This window comes from Juglans regia, chromosome 2 (genome assembly GCF_001411555.2).
Source record: "Juglans regia cultivar Chandler chromosome 2, Walnut 2.0, whole genome shotgun sequence".
Classification (NCBI taxonomy): Eukaryota; Viridiplantae; Streptophyta; class Magnoliopsida; order Fagales; family Juglandaceae; genus Juglans; species Juglans regia.
The window spans coordinates 32,458,336-32,479,506 of NC_049902.1; the positions used below are offsets into that span (position 1 = coordinate 32,458,336).

Below are 21,171 nucleotides of genomic sequence, written 5' to 3' on the forward strand. Positions count from 1 at the left end.
ACAAAATTTCCCAGAAGTAGCAGCAGGAAAAACCATTTCACCTGGACCAGTGGTTGAGCTCGAGACTGTGCCCCAGGCCCTCGCCACCGATGACCCGAATTTCAGAAAGATGAGGTTGTTGTCGAGGATGTGAAGGAGGATGAGAAGGACGATGACGACGATGGCGATGACAATGACGACGGCGAGGATGAGAAATAGGATGAGATTCAAGGTGCGAATGAGAGTTCCAAGCATAGCAGAAGCGAAAAGAAGAGTCGTAGGGGCTTTGCTTTGTCAAGGAGAAGAAGAATCTTCTTTTGGTCTGTTTTAACGGGTTCGACCCGCAAGTTGCTGCAACCCGATTTTTTGGTCAGGTTGGAGTGGGTTGCAAGGACGTCCAGGTCCTAGCGTTTGAATAGCTTACTAATCATTATAATTTTTTTTTAAATTTTTATTTAAAATATAATAAACAATTCAATCTTTTCAAATCTCAAAATAATTATAATATTAAAAAATAATATTATAATAATATTTTATTTAATTTTTAATTTTCATCTCAACTCATTATCTAACATTACCTTATTTGCAGCTTCTCTGTCTACTTTCTCGTGAACATTAGGTTATGTTTGGTTATTAAAGCGATCTCAACTCATATCAAACTAATCATTGATAAGACTCACTATATTTGATTATTATCTGTCGGTTGATGCGCAGCTTCGTATTCTTCAAAGAAAATGATACTATGTGACATTTCAGTTTGACTGCTCATTTGTTTTAATTTTTTTATTTAATAATTAAGAAAGTGATTATTAATAAATTTATATATATTTTTAATAAATATTTAAAAAATATTTTTTTTAAAAAATAAAAAAATAAAAAATGTACTATTGGACACGCTAATACATGCTGGGCGGCATAGCAGCGCCATCCGTTCTTAAATGCCTTCTACCAACCGCTGTGATGACAGCTAAATAAATTTATTTGCAAGTTTGTCAATTGAAACATTAAACACATTATTGAATGTGGAAGTTACATCAATTTATATAAAAAATTATTAATATTTTAATATTTTTATTATGAATACAATAGATCTCTCCTAGTAAGTGATGTATTATACAAAACGCTTATATATAGCATTCCTCCAGAAAATAATATCCATTTATTCCAACGCATGCTTTTGTCACCTGATTCGTTTCTTTATTTGGCTCTATCACTTATATTTTAACCCTTCACTACCCATTATGTTTGGGAAGTCAGGAATCCTGTGCTGAAATTAGGATTGATAACGTATAATTAGAAGGAGAGTTAAATCTTAGTACTTTAATTTAGGAAAATGCTATGCACGACACCATCATTCTATTTTTATCTTACTATATAAGGTGTGACATATTTATCACTATTGGATGCTATTTTATTAAATGATTTTTTTATCATCTAATAGTGATAAATATGCCATATCTTATATAGTAGGATGAAAGTGAGATGGTGATGTGGTGTAAAATATTACTCTTTAATTTATATTCTAATAGTTCATGATGGAGGGTTTTTTTGGAGTAATTCTACTCATCATCCTCTTAATATCCCATGATGTAATATTAGATGATTGGAGAATATTTATTATATTTTACTTGTAAACCTCTCATCTAATGCCATATCATGTGATGATGAGAGGATAATGAAAATTATGATGATGAATATATTTTTTGTTTTTTGGACTTAGGATTTTTCCTCAAACTTCATAATTTTGATATGCACACAACCCAACTATAACTTTTATACAACTCACTATTAAGATATCATTATCTTTTAAACTCAAACTCGTCAAAATAAAATAAAATTCAAACAACTTTAAAATAAACTAATATTTTAATAATGAATTGTGTAGAAATTGTATATGCATTTTTCATTATTAAACTCTATCGAAAAAATAATAGGGTTAAAAACATAGTGGAGAAATTCAATCCATCCTTCCTAGTTGAGGGGGGAGGGGATGTGCCCCTGACTTTGGTCTTCTTAACTCGTTGAGGGTTGCATGGATGTGGCATTTGCGACGGGCTTTAGACATGGGGATGTAATCCCCGGCTCTAATCTTCATGCGTTGCGGGTCGCGAGGATGTGGCATTTGCAAATTGAGAATTTCACCTAAAGCTCGATGCGAGAGCCAGTGTGATTGTTTCTTAGGCCAAGGTTTGCTGATGATCTCATGGAACATCATCAAACATATGATGATCTCATAATGGCTGGTGTTTATGTTGCATCTCATCTCAATGGATCTCGAGGTGGTTGTAATGGTCGTTCATATGGTTCTGGGTCTTTTGGTCGTGGTTCTGGTTCTGCCTCCAACAGGTCAAATCGCGGGAGAAGTCATGGTCGAGGCCCTAATGGCTTGTCTGGTGCTCGACTTATCTATCAAGTATGCAGCAAGGTGGGACATACTGCTCTACACTACCATCGCTAGGACGAGTCCTACCAAAGTGACTTCTCCTCCATGCAGTCTTATTGCATCAGTCCCTATTGACTAAATCACATTTGCAAGCTACACAAATCATTGTATGGACTAAAACAGGCCCCAAGCCTATCTAACCATTCATTTTTTGGAGTTGGGCTTTCATGGCTTACGTCCATATACTTCCTTATTTATTCACAACTCTACTAAGTTCACTATATATATACTAATCTATGTCGAAGACATACTAATTACCTACTCATACAAGCATGCCATTAATGACTTTTTGAATACTCTGCATTGTGATTTTGAAATCATGGACTTGGGTAGTTTGAATTTTTTTTTTTTGGGTACTGAGGCACTCAACTCCAACGGCCAAATCCTATTATCTTAGCAACGCTATATCACGGATATTCTAAAAAATACAAAAAATGCATGAGTCCAAGCCAATTGGCACTTCAATGGCTAGTTCCACCGATCTAAGTGCCTTTGATGGTGAGGGTTTTAGTGACACTAATCTATTTCGTATTACAATTGGGGCCTTACAATACTTATTAGTAACTCGCCCATATATTGATTTCACATTAAAAAATTATCACAGTTCATGCACAAACCAAAATTTTCACATTGGCAGGCGACAAACCATCTTCTTTGCTTTCTAAAATAGACAATAAGCTATGGTCATTATATTTGAAAATCTATAAATACTATTCTACAAGCATTTTCGAATGCCGACTGAGTGGGCTACCATGATGATAGATGATCAATTGGAGGATTTTCTATTTTCTTAGGATAGAATCCGATTTTATGGAACTGCAAAAGGCAGGCTACAGTGGCTTGGTCAAGCACCGAGGTTGAGTATAAGGCTTTGGCCAATATTACAGCTGAGGTTCATTGGCTTCAATCCTTACTCCAAGAACTTGGTATTAAACTCTCACAATCCCCTATATTATGGTGTGACAACATATGAGCATGCATCGTATTTGTCAACAAATCTAGTTTTCCATGCTCGTACAAAGCATGTAGAAATTAGTTTTCACTTTGTCAGGACATGGTTGCCAAGAAAATGATTGAGACCAAGTTTCTGTTTCCTAACAAATATCTTTACCAAGCCCCATCTTCATCAAACTTTACAACAATCCATTTCAAGCTAATGTAATTTTCACTTTGTTGGACTTGCAGGGGGATGTTAAGGATAAAGAATCCGATCGTGATAAGTCATCCAAGGTTAGAAGATATGCTCAATTAGACTTTGTTATGTTTTCCACCAGTGCTTCCATTGTAACAGACTCTTAATAGAACTCTGTGAAGTTCCTATATTAATAACACATTCCACACGTACGTTATTCTGTGTGGTTGATATTTTCTCAACAATCTCTAACATTGATGAGCTGAATATGTGGGATGTCATCGTAAAAGAAGTTATTGGCAACTAATGAAAGAAACAAATCCCTTTTTACCAATTGCAAAATAAAATATAATTAATGAATGAAAAGAGAGCGCATCCTGCTGACTTGGAACTTAGGTTCTGATAGTGAAGGTTTCCTAGTAGCCATGATACTCTCTACTGTTATTGCTCTCTCTTTATCTACTGTTATTGCTCTCTCTTTAGACCACTAACCAAAGTTTTGGCTGTTTTGCTTTATGGTAAAAACAATTCTATTGCTAATGGTAATGTGATACCCCATATGATATGGATAATGGTAGGTGGTGTATGAGATCCCACATTGTTTGGGAAAGAGAAGTTCTTGCTCTCTATAAGGTTCCAACATGGCTCCAATTGCATTATTGATTAGTCCTTTTGGAGTATAGGCCATGTGGTTTGGGCCTTCCATTAGGATGTTACAAATGGTATCAGAGCCTATCCCAACCAGAAATGTGGGACTTGAGCCGTGCTACCTATAATGGACAGGTTCGACGAGGACGTCGGGAATTTAAGGGGAGTAGATTGTGATATCCCATATGATATGGATAATGGTAGGTGGTGTATGAGATCCCACATTATTTGGGAAAAAGAAGTTCTTGCTCTTTATAAGGTTCCAACAGGGCTCCAATTACATCATTGACTAGTCCATTTGAAATATAGGCCATGTGGTTTGAGCCTTCCATTGGGACGTTACATGTAATTATGGTATATATCCTAACACATGATTGGTGGACTGCACTGCACATTTTGGCATAATCACGGAAAAAAAAAAATCATGGAGAACGCTTTATCTGCGTCAATATATGTTTCAGAATCGGCGAAGATGATCATGCAGACTTCATTTACATGAACATTACAATACAAAACGCCCAACAAAACTTTGTTTACTATAAAACCACGCCAGACAGGGTTTTATTCATAGGCCAATAATTGCGCAAATGAGATACAGGTGAGTGTACGTATAATAAGCCTCTTTGCAGACAAGCAAAATGGCATTATTTGGAAACCATCATTACATAATTGTCTAGAGCACTGCAGGAAGTGAAAAGCATCAAAACCTCCTAGTTATTGTGCATACAAATGCTGATCCAGAGTATATTTCTCACATTGTACTATTCTGTGTAGAGCTCAGACTTGGATAACCTTGGAGTTGGAATTGCAATGGTTGGATTCTTCTTCTTGGTAATAGCACCGAACATGTCAGAAAATTCTATCTTTGAACCTTGTGGCAATTTCCACTCATAGGAATGTAAAAATGAAGCCAAGATGTATTTGAGTGTCCTCTCTCCTAGTGTAAGCCCTGCGCATATTCTTCTCCCCGCCCCAAATGGAAAATACTTAAGATTGTTGCCCGAATAATCAAGCCTACCAGAGGCATTATTCAGAAACCTCTCAGGTTTAAATTCCAATGGATTGTCCCAATACTTTGGATCCCTTTGTATAGACCAAGCATTCAGGAAAATACTAGAACCTTTGGGTACAAGGTACCCTCCAATGATGCTAGATTCACTTGGAGTACGAAGTAATAGGAAAGGACCAGGTGGGTGCAAACGGAACGCCTCTCTAATAACTGCTTCTAAATAATGTAATTTGGGCAAATGAGATTCTTCAACTAAGTTGTCCAACCCCACGATTTCTGTTAATTCTTCAGTGACCTCTCTCATCATCTCTGGATGATTCAACAATCTTGCCATCACCCATTCTGACATGGTTGTTGTGGTGTCGGATCCAGCCACCACTATGTCCTATTTAAACAACAGTTAAGGCGATCATCAGTTGAACTGAAAATTGAAAAACAAAAACAAGCAAACCAAAATAATTTTTGGATGTCTATGAATTAGTTAAAGTTATAAATGGCAAACTCAACCCCTCATGTTCGACTATATATAAAGCAATGAAACGCAAAAGTAGAAAAGCGGACACATATATATACATACAAAAACCACGGCCTTGAGTTGGGTCATGCTCATTGATGGTGCACCGTCATCTTGCTCCCTTAGTTCCAAGAGAACTTGCAAAAAGTCCTTTTGTCCTGTCTTTGTCGTTCCATCTTCTTTGGCCTTGGCCAAACTCTTGATCTCTTTGTTAATGGCATAATCAAGTACTCTATCAATGGTTTGGGAAATCCTCTTTGCTTTCCTTCGGATCCCTTGTAAATCCAAACTTGCTAAAGCCGGGAAAAGGTCCGAAATATTTGGTTTTCCGAGAATGACCAATAATTCCCCAAAGATATGCTTAAACTCTGCTCCAAACTTAGCCCCTTCCTCTCCACGTAGCGTGCCACCCCACAGCATGTTCATGAGGGCATTCATCACCGTTACAAACGCCAGTTCCCCTACATCTATAGGGGTGCCTTTTTTGTCATACACATTTCTAATGCTGTTCCTTACCTCTTCTCTTCGTAAAGGGAAGGTACTATCAAGATTTGCTGGACTTAGCATCTCTCTCACAAACATCTTCCGCAACATCTTCCAGTCAGCACCATGGGGGGAAAAAGCAATATCGACTGCCCCATATGTGACGGTACGTGCAACTGTGTTAGCGTCACGGTTGGAAAATATTACGTCTTGGTCACGAACAACTTCTTTAACTAGCGAGGGTGAGCTAATCACAACGCACAATTTATTTGCAAGCCAAATCTTGTAGATGGGGCCATAGATCCCATACAGTTGCTCAAATTTTGTATGAAGTTCTGTACCTACAAACGGAAGGTACCCGACTATTGGCAAGCCACGGGGACCTGGTGGCAATGGAGGTACTGCAGCCTTTCTTTGTTTCTTGATGGCCCATAGCAACCATAACACCGCAAATGTACAGATCAAAACAGTGAGAGTTGAGCTAGAAAATATCTCGTCGCCATCATGGGACCTCCACCATCCCATCGCAGAAGCTGCATTCAAGTGTAGGGCGATGTGAAAAAAAAATGGTAGAAAATAATCGAAATTAGGAATATGTATATATGTGATGTGTGTTGGGTTGAAGCATGTCCTGGAAAGCAAGGAAGGAGGAGGAACGAGACCTATCGGTGGAACTTGTGTATGTATAGATATTTCGTTACGGAGAATCGAAGTATTAGATTTATAAAAACTTCTCATAAAATAATGCTCACATATTACTGTGGTTACACTCTTAATTTACCATGGATTAGTGGGAATGTGGGATGGAAATCACATGGGCACTTACAGTACTTTGAGTCTTATGGGCTACCTCTTTTTCTCCCAATTTTTTTTTTTTTTTTAATTTTCTTGCAGCTTTTTACAATTATATTCTCGTAACCTGCACTACCTTTACAATTATATTCTTGTTTACTAGAGTTTTCTACGTGTGTGCGCGTATATATTTGTATATATATATATATATATATACACACGTGACTCAACCTGTTTTAGCTATTATATATATATATATTTATTGCTCAATCTTAATTTTACTATTTTTCCTAGAAAAAAACGAGTCAAATATATCGGTCTTGATCGGACTCATTATAGTAAATTAATAGATGGTACGGTATGTTGTAATTATCTGTAAAATTTGTTTAATAAAATATGCATGTGCCTAAAAAAGAAAAGATTATGTTGAATTAATGCAAACAAACTTATATATATATATATATCAACCCTTTTTTATTTCTTTAATTTAAATGGTTTGAATTTATCAACTTATTAACATAATTTTATTTCTTAAAAACATAATTTAATTGTATCAAAATATATGTACGTAATCAAAACTAGATGATGATCAGCAACAAAATCAATTTGAAGATTGATGCCCATAACCAAAATGAGTACACATTTCCAACTTCTCAACATGACTTATCTAAATATCCAAGCAAAATGGAATTGTGATCCCATAAAATCCAAATTTAAGCCAAATTTTGTTACAATAAGTATTAAGTCTTTGCTCTTGTATCGGTTTGCAAATCATGTTAAAAAATTGCCAACCTTATATATATATATATAGCTAATATGGGTCAGAAGCAAGTGATGCTGGTCTCTCTTCGATAGTGAGAGCTAGTGTTTACAATTGATGCCAGCCAGCTAGAGTATTTTTCGGTATATGATCTTGTTAGCTTGTTAGAAAGATCAAGCTCTAGTGTGAAATATATGGGTTTTGGAGGCCATATATATACAGCGAAAGAGCAGTAATAATAGAGCCGTGTGGTATTTTCCGTGGGATTAACATGTGATAAGTAAATTTTTTTACTCGTGTTCATCTCACCGCGGTTCACATATCTTTAATTATGATTAGTGATTGCAAAAAGATATTGAATACCATGATAATGGAGTATTATCACGGAGGATATACAAAATGTAAACCATACCATAACATGCATATATAAGAAAACAAGCTGCAAAAAAATAATGACATTTGAGGAAATATATATATATATATATATATAGTTTTAGAACTGATGAATATTCATGAAGAGATCTTACAAGTTGGAACTTTGGACGAAAGTCACAGCTTGATCTTTGAGAACGTCAAGATTCTTACAAATATAGAGAAGTTTTTAGAATTGATCTGCACATGAAGTACTCATGTTCGAGCACTCCTTTATATAGAGCCTGAAGTCTTCAACTGTGTGCTCAATTCGGATCAGTAGTTTCAGTCCCCAAAATTGAAAATTCGGCCTCCTGCATGGTCAAAATCCTGACTTCCTTCCCCACGTGGACAGATTTTTGTGGAATAATATTTCACATGAATGATGAAACCCGACAAAATGAGATCTTAACATCTTTTCAAAAAATATCTCATCTTATTTCACTTTATTATTATAATCTTTTAAAATTTTTATATAAAATAAAATAAATAATTTAATTTTTTCAAATCTTAAAATAAAAATAATATTAAAAAATATATTTTAATAATATTTTATTTAACATTTTAATTTTAATTTTAATTCATATCATATCATCTCATTTCATCTCCTAAAACAAACGAGCCCAGCGATTGAGAATGTAAGTACTGTACGTAATTTGACACGAACGCAGACATCAATTCGTTAATAATCACTTTCGTAAGTACTATTAAGAAAATAAAATACATGAATTAATAATAATAACAGATATTTCTCCAATCAGTTAATGACATCATGTCCAGAAAAAATAATTATAATCAAAAGGTAATCAATCCTATTTTTTATTATTTAATAATAGTATTTTTATTGAGATAGAACGTAAAGGGTTGGCCCCAGCGTGAAAAGCACGTAATAAATTATATTTATTTATTTTTTTCACTTTGATTTACGTCGACTAACAAAAACTATTTCTCTCGATTAGAAGGACCATGATTATATTATGCTTAGCTTCTTCACCCAAATTTTTTCTGTTGCTTTGGCACTTGTGGATCCCTATATATCTCATGATGTTTTTATCAATTTCTCTGTTTAAATATAAGGTATTAAAAAAGTGAATTATCCTCCATTAATTCAAAAAGAGAAAAGAAGGGAAAATACATTTCACCCTCTAATTAATAGATATAATTTACATTTTGCACCCTAAACTATTAATTAATGTTGACATGCATTTTATATCTTCGAGCTATAAAAAATCTGTAATGCACGTATATATAAAACTTATTTTGGTTTGATGATTAAGATTGTGTCATGATATATATCATCTATTTTTACTTTATACATATCTTAATTATTATAATTGAGTATTATTTATTTATTTTTTCCCTTATAAGGTATAATATTTTAGTTTTGATTGATTAATGATTATCAAAAGAGTAATACTGGGCAGCCGCCCTGGCAAAATTAATGTATTTTATTTTTTTTCATTTCACATTTTTTTAACATCTTTAAACGGTTTTAAAAAATAAAAAAATATCAATATACTAATAGTCACTTCTTTAATCAATAAGTAAAAAAAATTAAATAATGAGCAATCAAAATGAGAAATCAAAATGAGAAGACAAAATAGTATTATTATTATCAAAATTGTGTCAAGTCATCTATTTTTACTTACTTTTATATCTATCTCTATAATTAGATGGAATATAATAAAAAAATATTATTATCATTTGTAATAGAAGTCAAAATCTTTCAGTATTTTTAATTGTCGGGTGAAGAAATTTTTAAAAACGACATTTAAAAACATGTTAAGAGACCGTCATGGTTTGAATCATGTGGTAGTTTTTGTCTGTGCTGGGAGTTGATTGTTTTATAAATTCTTTGTTCGTACGTGATTTGAATATTCATTAGGTGCTGATGTGCTGAGGTGAGATGCATGCACCAGTACCGTTCTTAGACGGAAAGCTGATTTGAAAAGATTCGTAGCATGTGCTAGATTGAAATGTTTGGGTAAGTATTTTCTTAGACTGGAATATTAAATTGTAAGTTGGACTGGAATACAGAGAAAAATGTGAACAAACCAAGAAAAAGAAACTCATAAGAGATATCCATGTGACTTTTTTCTTTATTTGATATGTATATGTCTCAGTCTTAATTTGACTATTTTAATTGACGGAGTCAAATAGATCAATCTTAAATTGAATAATTAATTATATCAAATTGGTGGTGTACCGTTCGTAATTAATTGTATAATTCCTTAAACAAAATATATAATTATCCACCTAAAAAAGAAATGATTATGTTGAATTAATATTTTTTCTTTTTTAAGAAGATGATAGTACTCCAATTTTATTGATAAATCCTCACTTGTGGCCGAGGAAAATCGTAACTACATTAAGACACCTGAGTGCTACAATAATAATAAAAAAGACCAAATCCAGATATCAAAATGACTAAAAAATCCTAAAAAATACAACAAAATCTTCATAAAAATTACAAGAGGCCAAAACGGTAGTAAGAATCTTAGTCCTAGACAAACAATAAAACTAGCAAAACAAACACTCACAAGTAATATGAACACAATTTATTTTGACTTATGTCAAGATATATCAGGAGAAACGACACGTCGTTGATGTTGCCCTCGACAACAAACACCCTAGCGTGCTCCAACAGCTTTTGGTAGCTAAGCTTGAGGTTGGGATTGTAGTAATATATGGCTGAAATTGTAAATGCCAAGCATACCGTTGACGAGACCTGAGAGACGTGAGTCTCACCCTCGCCATTGCAGTTAGCAATGATGACTAGAGATCTTCAAAAATAGGGTGTTAGTTTAAAGGAAATAGGTGTGAGTTGGGAACGCTCACATAATTGGGGATATGTTGTGTTTTCTTAAGAAAAAAAATAATAACAATAACAACAACAACAATAATAATGATAATAATTAGAGTGTACTTTTAATGTTTACTACTTTATGTTCCTCTTTTCACTAGTTTCAATTGATGATATATATATATATATATATATATATATATTGTTGGTGCAAAGGGGCTGCAAAATAGAAAATAGTGAGAGAAAAGTTTACTTCAAGGCGTGTTACGAATGTTGCTTTCCTTAAGACAATATTTGCTCCCACTGATAACGGTATGCATACGAGTTACAAGCGAATTTGCCTCAAAGATACAATGAAGCCCAGAACAAGTCTGTTGTCTAACTGCATTATGCACACACGAAATTAGACCTCGAATACCCTCTGATTTTGCTATTCCACAAAGAGATTAGAAATCTGTTTTCTGCAGAATGAACAGATCCTAATAACAAATTTTGAAGAAATGAAAACTTTTAGAAGAGAGAGAATTTCGAAATTGCCTTCTTGAACTCCATGGTTCTATATAATATATTAAATTCGTAGGCCAATGGGTCCATTTATAGAGAGCCAAAGGATACGAATGAAAAGTTGTAACTTTTCATTTTTCTGTAATCTGATATACTGACACAATTGTTGGACTCAGTCCAACGGTCATGTTGCCTCTTTACCATCCGCCTCACACAAGCGTGCACACCTTGGGCCGCACGCCCATGAACTGGGTGTTGCTCTCCATAAATCAATGGATACAAACCCCACTTGGTCATGAGGGTGATTTGAACCCCAGTCCTTTGGATTAACCAAATTCATCAATACCACTAAGCCAACGAATGACTTGTTTTATACGTAAGAGCCCAATTTATTATAACCATATGCAATAGCTTATAAGCTTTTCTTAATTTCTCTCTTTTCAAAATAATTCATAACTTCCAAAAATAAATCTCCAAAATACTGTTAATAATTAATATTATATATATTATTTTGAAAATATTTCCAACAATCTCCCACCATATTCAAAATACATCCTAGTTAGAATAGAAAAACTTATATATAAATGAAGGTGTCTTTTGGATTTGAACATTCACATAGTGAAAATACGTCAAAGCTAACTAGAATGACATAGTAGACATATTTTAAACTAGCGATTCTATACGATTAGCCGGATATATCTCACATATAATTTTTATTCTCTTTGGGTAGTTTATAAAAGCAGACACGTGGATTGACCTTGTGTCTATATCTTGGTTTCATGAGTGCTCTAGAGATAAAGAACTCACCACAGTATCAACAATACAAGATAAATCAGGTAAATCTCGAGATGGAAAAGTTGCCAGGAAATCCTGAAAATATTCAATAGCCCCCAAATGAATTTCTTTCGGGGACTTCAACCATCTATCTTCCCCTATTTTCATCTCCCTTACCATCCTATGGTTTTTTGAAGACAAAGCACAGAAAAATTGAGAGTTACTTTCCCCTTTCTCAAGCCATTTTTGTTTGGCTTGTTGAGTAAGACGAGTCTCCTTCGTACTAGCCCATGTATGCAACTCAGCCTTCGAAACCAACAAATTAAGTTCCACATCTTAAGAGAAATCAACCTAAAGTTTTTCTTCCAAACCAACTATTCTCTCCTCAAGCAGTTGAATATGAGAGCTTGTCCAACCAAACACTTCTTTATTCCATCCCTCAACTCCCCTTTTAGGAATTTTAATTTCTTTTCGAGCCTAACCATGCCATGGCCAAACTGATTTTTACCCCAAGCATCACACACACAGTTATGAATTAGATCATGAAAAGTCCACATTTGTTGGAACTTAAAAGGAATAAACCCATATGGCTGATTTCTTTGCTCCATAGATACCACTAATGAAGAATGATTTGAACTTTGTCTCGGCAAGTAAGAAAGTAACACACTTGGAAAATCAAACAACAAAGAAGAATTAACCAAAGTCCGATCCAGTCTTGCCCAACTTCGAGCTCTACCTTGCTGCCCATTGCACCATGACATCATATTACCTTCATGATTCACTTTGACCAATCCCACTGCATCAATGAAATCATTAAAGTCCCCCATAGCAATAGTCAGTCTAGGCCTCCCTCCAATCCTCTCACCATCATTATGAATGATATTAAAATCACCCATAATGATCCAAGGTGTGTTACCAGTACGCACTCTGCTCAAATCTTCCCAAAGCCTTCTACGATCCAGATACGAGCATTTAGCATAAACAAAAGTAATAAACACTTGCTTTTCCCTCTCTTTAGCTAATAGTGTAATGCTTTACCTTGTAATACAAGTCATAACTACACTCCCATTGATCTTCCACATCACCCATAATTTCCCTCCATCTCCCTCATTTGAAATACATCCCCCAAAATCCATACTTTGTTGAATTCGACTCATACAATGCTCACCAACAAACGGTTTAACAACCACAACCACACTCAGTTTATAGCTCTTTATCATCTTTAACAAGTGTTTTCTAGAGCTACCAATCCCCCTAAAATTCCAATACATTATTGGATTTGTAGGGCCTGCTGTTGACCCTAATAGAACTCTTCTTTTTTGTTTCCATGTCCCCTTCTTTATCTGAGCAAATATCATGGTCTTTTTGAAGATGCACTAAGTCATTTAATCCTTCAAAATCTGAGAGAGAGCACCTTACCTCAAAAAGTAACAAATCTCCCTCCTGTGTGTCTATAGCATCTGCATGTGAGCCTTCCACCTACTGTTCAGCTTGAAGAACAACCAAATTAAACTCCAAAGGAGCACCATCTTTCTGCAATAGAACAGGATAACTAGCCGCCAACTTTGTTCTAGGACAACCATGTTCACCAAGGTTTTCATTTTCCTGCTCTAGTTCCCCCTCTTCTATTTCTTCATTCAATATAATGTCTCCCTTTTTCACACCTTCCTTGTCCAAGCATAGATTCTTTCCTTCCAAGTCCATGTCTTTTTGCACACCTGTATCTCCAAGCAGAGCAACCTCATATCTAGTTCTGGGTTCATCTATAAGAACTACATTTTGCACTTTCAATTCTAAGTTCATTTCCAGATTTCCACCACCTTATCCCCTATCGTAGAGACTTTCTTCTCCCATTGTCGCCCACCGAGTCCTGCCCTTTGCTTTCCCACTTCACCATTTCTAAAATCTACCTCTGCCTTTTTACACATACTGGCATTATGCCCTTACATATTACAACAACGACAATATGCTGACAGAGTCTCATAAATCATAGGTTGGTAACGACTTAGAGGAGCCTTTGGAATACCAATCCAAAAACCCTTAATTGGTTTTAGCGATGCATCCATTTCAATGCATACTCTTGCTCCATCTGTCCGAGTAGCACACCTCGTGCTGTTATCACTTCATAAACATTTCCCCAATGGCAAAACAAGATTTCGAAGAAAAGCCACATGGAAGAAATTGGGAGGCAAATCAGAAAAAAATACCCAAACAGGGACAACGATTGTTCCTTTTCTTCTGAAAAATCAGTAGACCATTTGAATAAACGATAAGGCGTACCTTCAATATCACAGGCCTCTAGAGCGAAGGCTTTGCAGAAATCTTCCTCTTTTGCAAATCTAAGAAAAACATGTCGTGGAGTCTGCATGCTAGAGACAACAGGTTGACAAACAAGCCCCCACCAATTACGAATAAACACTCAGATTACATCCAAAGATGGACGTTGGTAGAGAAATTTCAACACCAAAGAGAATCGGAATGGTTGTGCAGATCGCTCCAATTTCTCCTTAAAAAAACAGATATACGTTTCCCCTCCAATGGATTTAGGGGCACACAGTGGAACCTCCACTTCAGGTAGCGGAAGTGGGGTCTGAGAGACCATTTCCGCATAGGAACAAAGTCTAGGCAAAACCAAGGGACCCTTGGCGGCTCGGGCGGCTGGCATTCCCCAAAGAAAAAAAACCTACTAGAGTGTTTTTCTAGCGTGAATGATCTTGACACTGGTTTTCATATTTAGACCAGTTGTATGCAATTGAACCCACTAGTCCGCTAAGCCACAAAGAACCTTTGAGGAGGGGAAGATCAACTCAAAAGGTTAGAATCGTGATTGAGATGGAGGGAGAGGGATTAGGGTAGAGATGAAGAGGGAGGGGTGCGGGACTGAGATGGAAGGGGTGGGGTTACAGTAGAGACGAACGAAAGGGGAGGGGTGCGGGACTGAGATGGAAGTGGTGGGGTTACGGTAGAGACAAACGAAAGGGAAGGGGTGCGGAACTGAAATAGAGGGGGTGTGGTTAGGGCAGAGTACTTCGAAGGGGGAGGGGGGACTCGCTGCACAGAGAAATTCGAGTCGTTATTATTAAAATATTACTTTATTTTAAAGTTATTTGAAAGAGAACGATGGCAGAGAATTAATTATTTCACGAGGAGTTAAGATGTTAGGGAAATTATCACATGGTAGCCGGTGGTGCATGCACTCTATATTCTATCTAATTATAGAGATAGCTATAAAAGAAAACAAAAATAGATGACTTGACACAATTTTGATTAAGAGAAAAAAAGAAAAGAAAAGGAATATACTTTTCACCCTGTAATTAAATATTGATGTTTACATTTTGCATCCTAAACTATAAGTGTTGGCATGCATGCTTGTTATATATATCTTTGAGCTATAAAGGATTTAGAAATGCTATGATATATACTCCCTAATTTATATCACCCACTTTACTTTCTTGATGTGGCACTATAATATGATGTCACATGGCTTATTAAAAAAATTAATGACACAAACATAAACGAATATAGTGAATCTAGGCTTTTAGTGTTTCTCTTTTTATATTTTCGAATGCCATTTTATTTTGAATATGTATTTTTTTAATTTTTCTAATAATTCTGCCACATTTTAGTGATTTTACGATGCTATGTTAAGGGAGTAAATTAATGAGCGGTAGAAATTAGGGAACATAATAGCATTAGTCTAAAGAATTTGTAATGCACATAAACAATTAATGTATTTTGACTTGATGATTAAGATTGTGTCGTATCATCTAATTTTAATTATATAGATATTAATAATTAGATCATTCGAGTATGTTATTTTTCCCCGGGTAAGTATAATCTTTTAGTTTTGATAATTTAGAGTTTGAGGATCATGCAAACCTAATTTCGAAATGAAAAGAAATGTTAGAGATCAACGCCATTTTTTTTTTTATCTATTTTGTTATTTAATTATTAAGATTTGATATCAAAATTGTTTCAAGTCATAGATTTGTGTTTTTTGTTTTTATCTATCTCGATAATTAGAATATAACAAAAATATTATTATAATTTTTTAATTGAAGTCATAATATTTTAGTTTTGACTGGCGGGCCGGGGGAAGATCTTGAAACATGAAAACCACATTTTCAAAAGGTCAAAAAAGGGTTAAGAGAACATCATGCTTATGTGAAAGTTTTTGTCTTTGTTGGGATCAGTGTTGCATAAATTCTTTGTTCGTGGTTTCAACGTTGTATTCTTTGAATGTGCTGATGTCTGAGACGAGACTGCACCGTCGCCATGTGATAATTTTTCCATCTTCCTCGCGGAGTGGTTTCTCTGCCATCGAAAATTCTGTCTTATACAGAAAGCTTGTATTTTATAATATAGCAAGAGTCTTAGTAAAAATTACACGCGGGCATGCATGCTTTTGTCACCTATTTCGTTCTTTTTGTACGTTTATCTTTATATTATATATAACCCACTACAGGATAAGAGTACCACTTGGGAGTTCTCATTCAAGAAAAAAACAATGGAGACACAATGGGTCTAACTCCAGCATAAATAAATGTACCTATTTATTTTGACCACTCAAAACCATAGGACTCTTAACATTTTACCTTAGTGCCAAACGGCACAAACTATAATAAGAGAGCCTAATTGATAGTACGTGGGAATAACAGCATGTCCCACTTCCATTCTTGCGAGTTTGGGATTGAAGCTAAATTACATTATACAATTAAACATAAATGCATTTGAAGTGTGGCTACTCTCCATTGCAGCTTCAACATGTCCTAAGCAGCACAACCTCTACAAACAATACTCCTGCAGTTAAAATAAGAATATTTAATGAGAAGTCATATTTAATTGATGATTTTTACGCTCATATTTATTATGACATCATGCCATATATTGAGTCCATGATTGGGTGTTCAAAGCCCCCTCCCAAAAAAAAAAAAAAAAATCATCTACATCCCTAAAGTTTCAAAATTTTTTTTGTAAAAAGTAAAATTCAACCATATCATTGCACTGGGTGTGATCCATCAAACTCATAAAAATAATAATAATAATTAGCAAGTACGAGCTAGATAATTATCAACTGCTTAAAAAGCTTCTAAGTCGTAATTTTTGCCTCAATAAAAATGCCTTCTTATTGATTATGCATGAGTTATTGCAGGTTTTGAGATAAAGAAAGGATGGCATGTGAAAATTGATGCAACTTGTATACACTCTTAACCATCTATTCAAGGATCCCATGCAATTCAATCCTTCTAGATTTGATGTAATTAGCTCTATACCCAGTTCCTGATCATTCCTTAACTTCTTTATGGTATAAACATTAGATTAATGACTTTTACGTATAAGATTTTAATTAAGCAACCAACCCTTATTTATCCATGCAAGTAGGGGTGTAAATTTAAACCGGGAAACCGGTCCGGACCGGACCGAACCGGACCGGTTGGTCCGGTTTTGAACCGGTCCTGTCCGGAACCGGTTCCTATTTTATGAAAACCGGCCGGTTCCGGTCCGGTTCCGGTTCCGTAATTTTTGGGACCAGACCGGACCGAACCGGACCGGTTGGAAAAAAAAAATATAAAAATTAATTTATATATTATACAAAATATTTATATATATATAATATAATTATATGTTAAATTTTTATATATAATATATATAATTATATATCATATATGAAAAAATTTTATATTATAATTTATAAATAATAACATAAAATGTTAATCTTAAATATGAACATTTGTAATTTATTTGATCATATGTTATTAATATAATTATATATAAGATAATGTTGTTATAATTTATAAAATAAAAGTTTAATCTTAAAGATAAAAATTTAATTGATCATATGCTTTAAGCATAATATATATATTAAATTTTTAATAATATTTTATAATAAGAATTAACACTTTATTATATATTTTTTACATTTAAAAAAAACCGGAAAACCGGACCGGACCGGACCGGAAACCGCTAAAACCGGAAGTACCGGTTTAGGAGGGTAATCGGGGCGTAATCGGTTTTGAAAAATACAAAACTGGTATATACCGGTTCGGTCCTAGATTTTGTCCAAAACCGGACCGGACCGGACCGGTTACACCCCTACATGCAAGAAACACAAAAATCATACAGTTTTGTACCTTTTGGATAAAAAAATCATACGCAATAACCCTTATTTATTAAGATTTGCAATTAAAATGTCTTGAGAACAAAACACCTTCCATGTCTAATCATAAAGCTAAAGGGATAACCCTACATAAATTTCTAAATCACAACAATTTGTAGCAAAACTGGACTGCATAACATCACTGTGCATGAAAAAATCAACACAGACAATGAGAACTTTGCTCTTTAGTCTGGCAGTAAATGAGGTGTTACTCACTGGGTGGTTTGCATTAGTTTGAGTCATCCTCTGCTCCAAGTTGTTACTCACTGGGTTGTTCGCATTAGTTTTAAAACATACTAGGCTTTAGCTTCCATGTTATGATGTCCAGTTTTGCTAGAAATATATGGTATGTCTTGTTTTACAACATTTAGAATCCATTAAATGTAACCTCAACATAACCAACAAGGACGTATTTGAGGACTTCGACTTTCATCTCAACATTGTATTTTACCTAAAAGTCCAAGAGGGGGGAATAATCCCCACAAGCTTTCTCCATCCTACAATAGCACTATGTATCATGCGTGTAGTAGCACTAATGGCTAAACCAAGTTGAATATGCACACTTAAGAACTAGAGCATCTGTAGCTTGTTTAAGGTAATTTCTATTTCTTCTGAATGTAAATTATTGTTACCTATACCATGGAAAAATAAATAGATTTTACCAATGCCTGATGAAGTTGTCGACGGAGAAGACCAGCATGAAAAACCCACAAAAATGACGACCCACGGTCCCAGACAAACACGACGAACCAAATCAATGTGGGTATCAATGAACCAGATCAGAAGCAAGAAGACGAAGAAGGAGCACGAACACGCAAGATCCAGACGAACACGAACACGATCAACCAACAATCCACATGAAAGCTAGACGAAATCCACTCTAAAAGCTAGACAACGAGCTCTGTTTCAATGTTTTTCAATTTTTCTATTTTGAGTGCAAGGCGGGTGTTTTCTTTCCTTTGTTATTTTTCTCTTTTTATTAGCTGACGTCGCGTCAGCGACTCCCCACAGTATAACGTGAAGAGTAAATACATGGAGATCAGTTTAACGTGAGACTTACGTACGCACTGCTATTTCTTGCTCTGTTTTGAGGGCCCAAAACAGAGGAAGCCGACTTGTATCTGTGGAGGAATGCGCGACCTTTGTTGTGTGGAGGCGTTGCTATGCCCAAAACGTACGTGATGCGCGCCGCACGATATTGATTTGTGTTCAGTAAAAACAATCGGCAACCCTATTATTTAAACTTGGGAAGATAAAACGGCATGCAATATTCATGGGGTTAGGTGGAGATATATATATATATATATATATATATATATATATATATATATATATATATATAATATAGATTAGTATAACGTGAAGGATATCGAATTCTCTTCAGATTTTTACATCTTCCATTAATGTCTTCTTATTTAATTTTTTTTATTTTTTAATTTTCTTTCCATTTTCTTCATTCAACGTCTTTTCTAATTTTCTTCTAGATCTTCAAAATATGCCCTTTTTTTATATTACCCGAAATTGTACTCCTTCATATCTTTAGCATCTTAACAAATTTAATTTAATATTTATATCCAAAACAACACTGATGAGAGTCCCTAGACAACAGACCGCTAAAAATTTAGTCTTCTTTTTCTTTATATTTGGAAAAAAAAAATCACAGCAATATTGAAGCCTAAAACTAATAAATATATCTTATTTAATAATTATTGCTATTACAATAGGGAAAAAAGAAAAAAAAAAGAATAATGAAACATAAGTGCCACTGAAGAGGAAGGTTACGTGGGAAGAAATGAAAAAAAAAAAAAAAATTCAGTAGAATCCAAAGAAGAAAATATAAATAACATTTGGCAGCCTCACTCCAACCTACAATGACACTTTGCTTGGCCTAAAGACTTCAAATTCAAAAGTAAGGTTTACATTTTAATAAATTTGTACTTGTGAAAATTTAAGAATCTTCTTTATTTTCTATAAGTAAAGCTTAGTGGGCTTTATTTTAAGAGTTTATGTCTTGATAAAAGGCTGGGTTAATTTAGTTTTGGACAAATAAATGATTCCAGTAAATTTGCGTGAATTACATTTCATACATTATAACCAGGGGTGTAAACTCAAACCGGAAAACCGGTTCGGATCGGACCGGACCGGACCGGTTTTACCGGTTTTGAACCGGTCCGGTCCAGAACCAGTTTTTAAAATATAAAAACCGGCCGGTTCCGGTCTGGTTCTGGTTTCGGGATTTTTTGGCTTAGTCCGGACCAGACCGGTTGATTAAAAAAAATAAAAAATAATATTTTTATATATAAGTTTTATACAAAATATTTTGTATATATTAAATAGTAATATATATAAGTTTTATATATATTGTATAATTATAAATTTTTAAGTGAAATTTTATATATAATATATATTCATACATGAAATAATTTCTTATTATAATTTATAAATTATTACATAAAATGTTAATACTAAATCACTAAAAGTTTATAACTAATATTAATATATAACTTATAACTATACCAATAGTCTATTATTAATACTATTATATAGTCTAATATATTAATAAAAGTATAAAACAGTTTTTTTTAAATCAAAATTTTTTTTTTATAAACAAACTTTTAATAACAAATTGTGAAATTTACATTTTAAAAAAATCGAAAAACAGGACAGGACCGGACCGGAAACCGGTAAAACCGGAAGTACCGGTTTATGAGGGTAACCGGTGCGTAATCGGTTTTGAAAAATACAAAACTAGTACATACCGG

General features: G+C 34.4%; 1 protein-coding gene across 1 annotated transcript; it reads right to left on the reverse strand.

Moving 5' to 3' along the window:
• Positions 1–4,730: 4,730 nt before the first annotated feature.
• Positions 4,731–8,380, reverse strand: LOC109011206 (flavonoid 3'-monooxygenase CYP75B137-like). The gene is made up of 3 exons (XM_018992314.2): positions 8,288–8,380; positions 5,789–6,741; positions 4,731–5,596 (listed from the first exon to the last, which is right to left on the reverse strand). Exons 2-3 carry the CDS (start codon positions 6,731–6,733, stop codon positions 4,964–4,966), a joined length of 1,578 nt encoding a protein of 525 aa, XP_018847859.1. The 5' UTR covers positions 6,734–6,741; positions 8,288–8,380; the 3' UTR covers positions 4,731–4,963.
• Between the last annotated feature and the right edge of the window lie 12,791 nt (positions 8,381–21,171).

What these genes read in the sequence shown, in the direction of transcription:
- LOC109011206 (XM_018992314.2), bottom strand. Translation starts at nt 6,733, where the DNA reads ATGGGATGGTGGAGGTCCCATGATGGCGACGAGATATTTTCTAGCTCA. An exon ending in AACTCAAGGCCGTGGTTTTT is followed by an intron (nt 5,597 to 5,788) that starts GTATGTATATAT and finishes TTGTTTAAATAG; the next exon opens with GACATAGTGGTGGCTGGATC.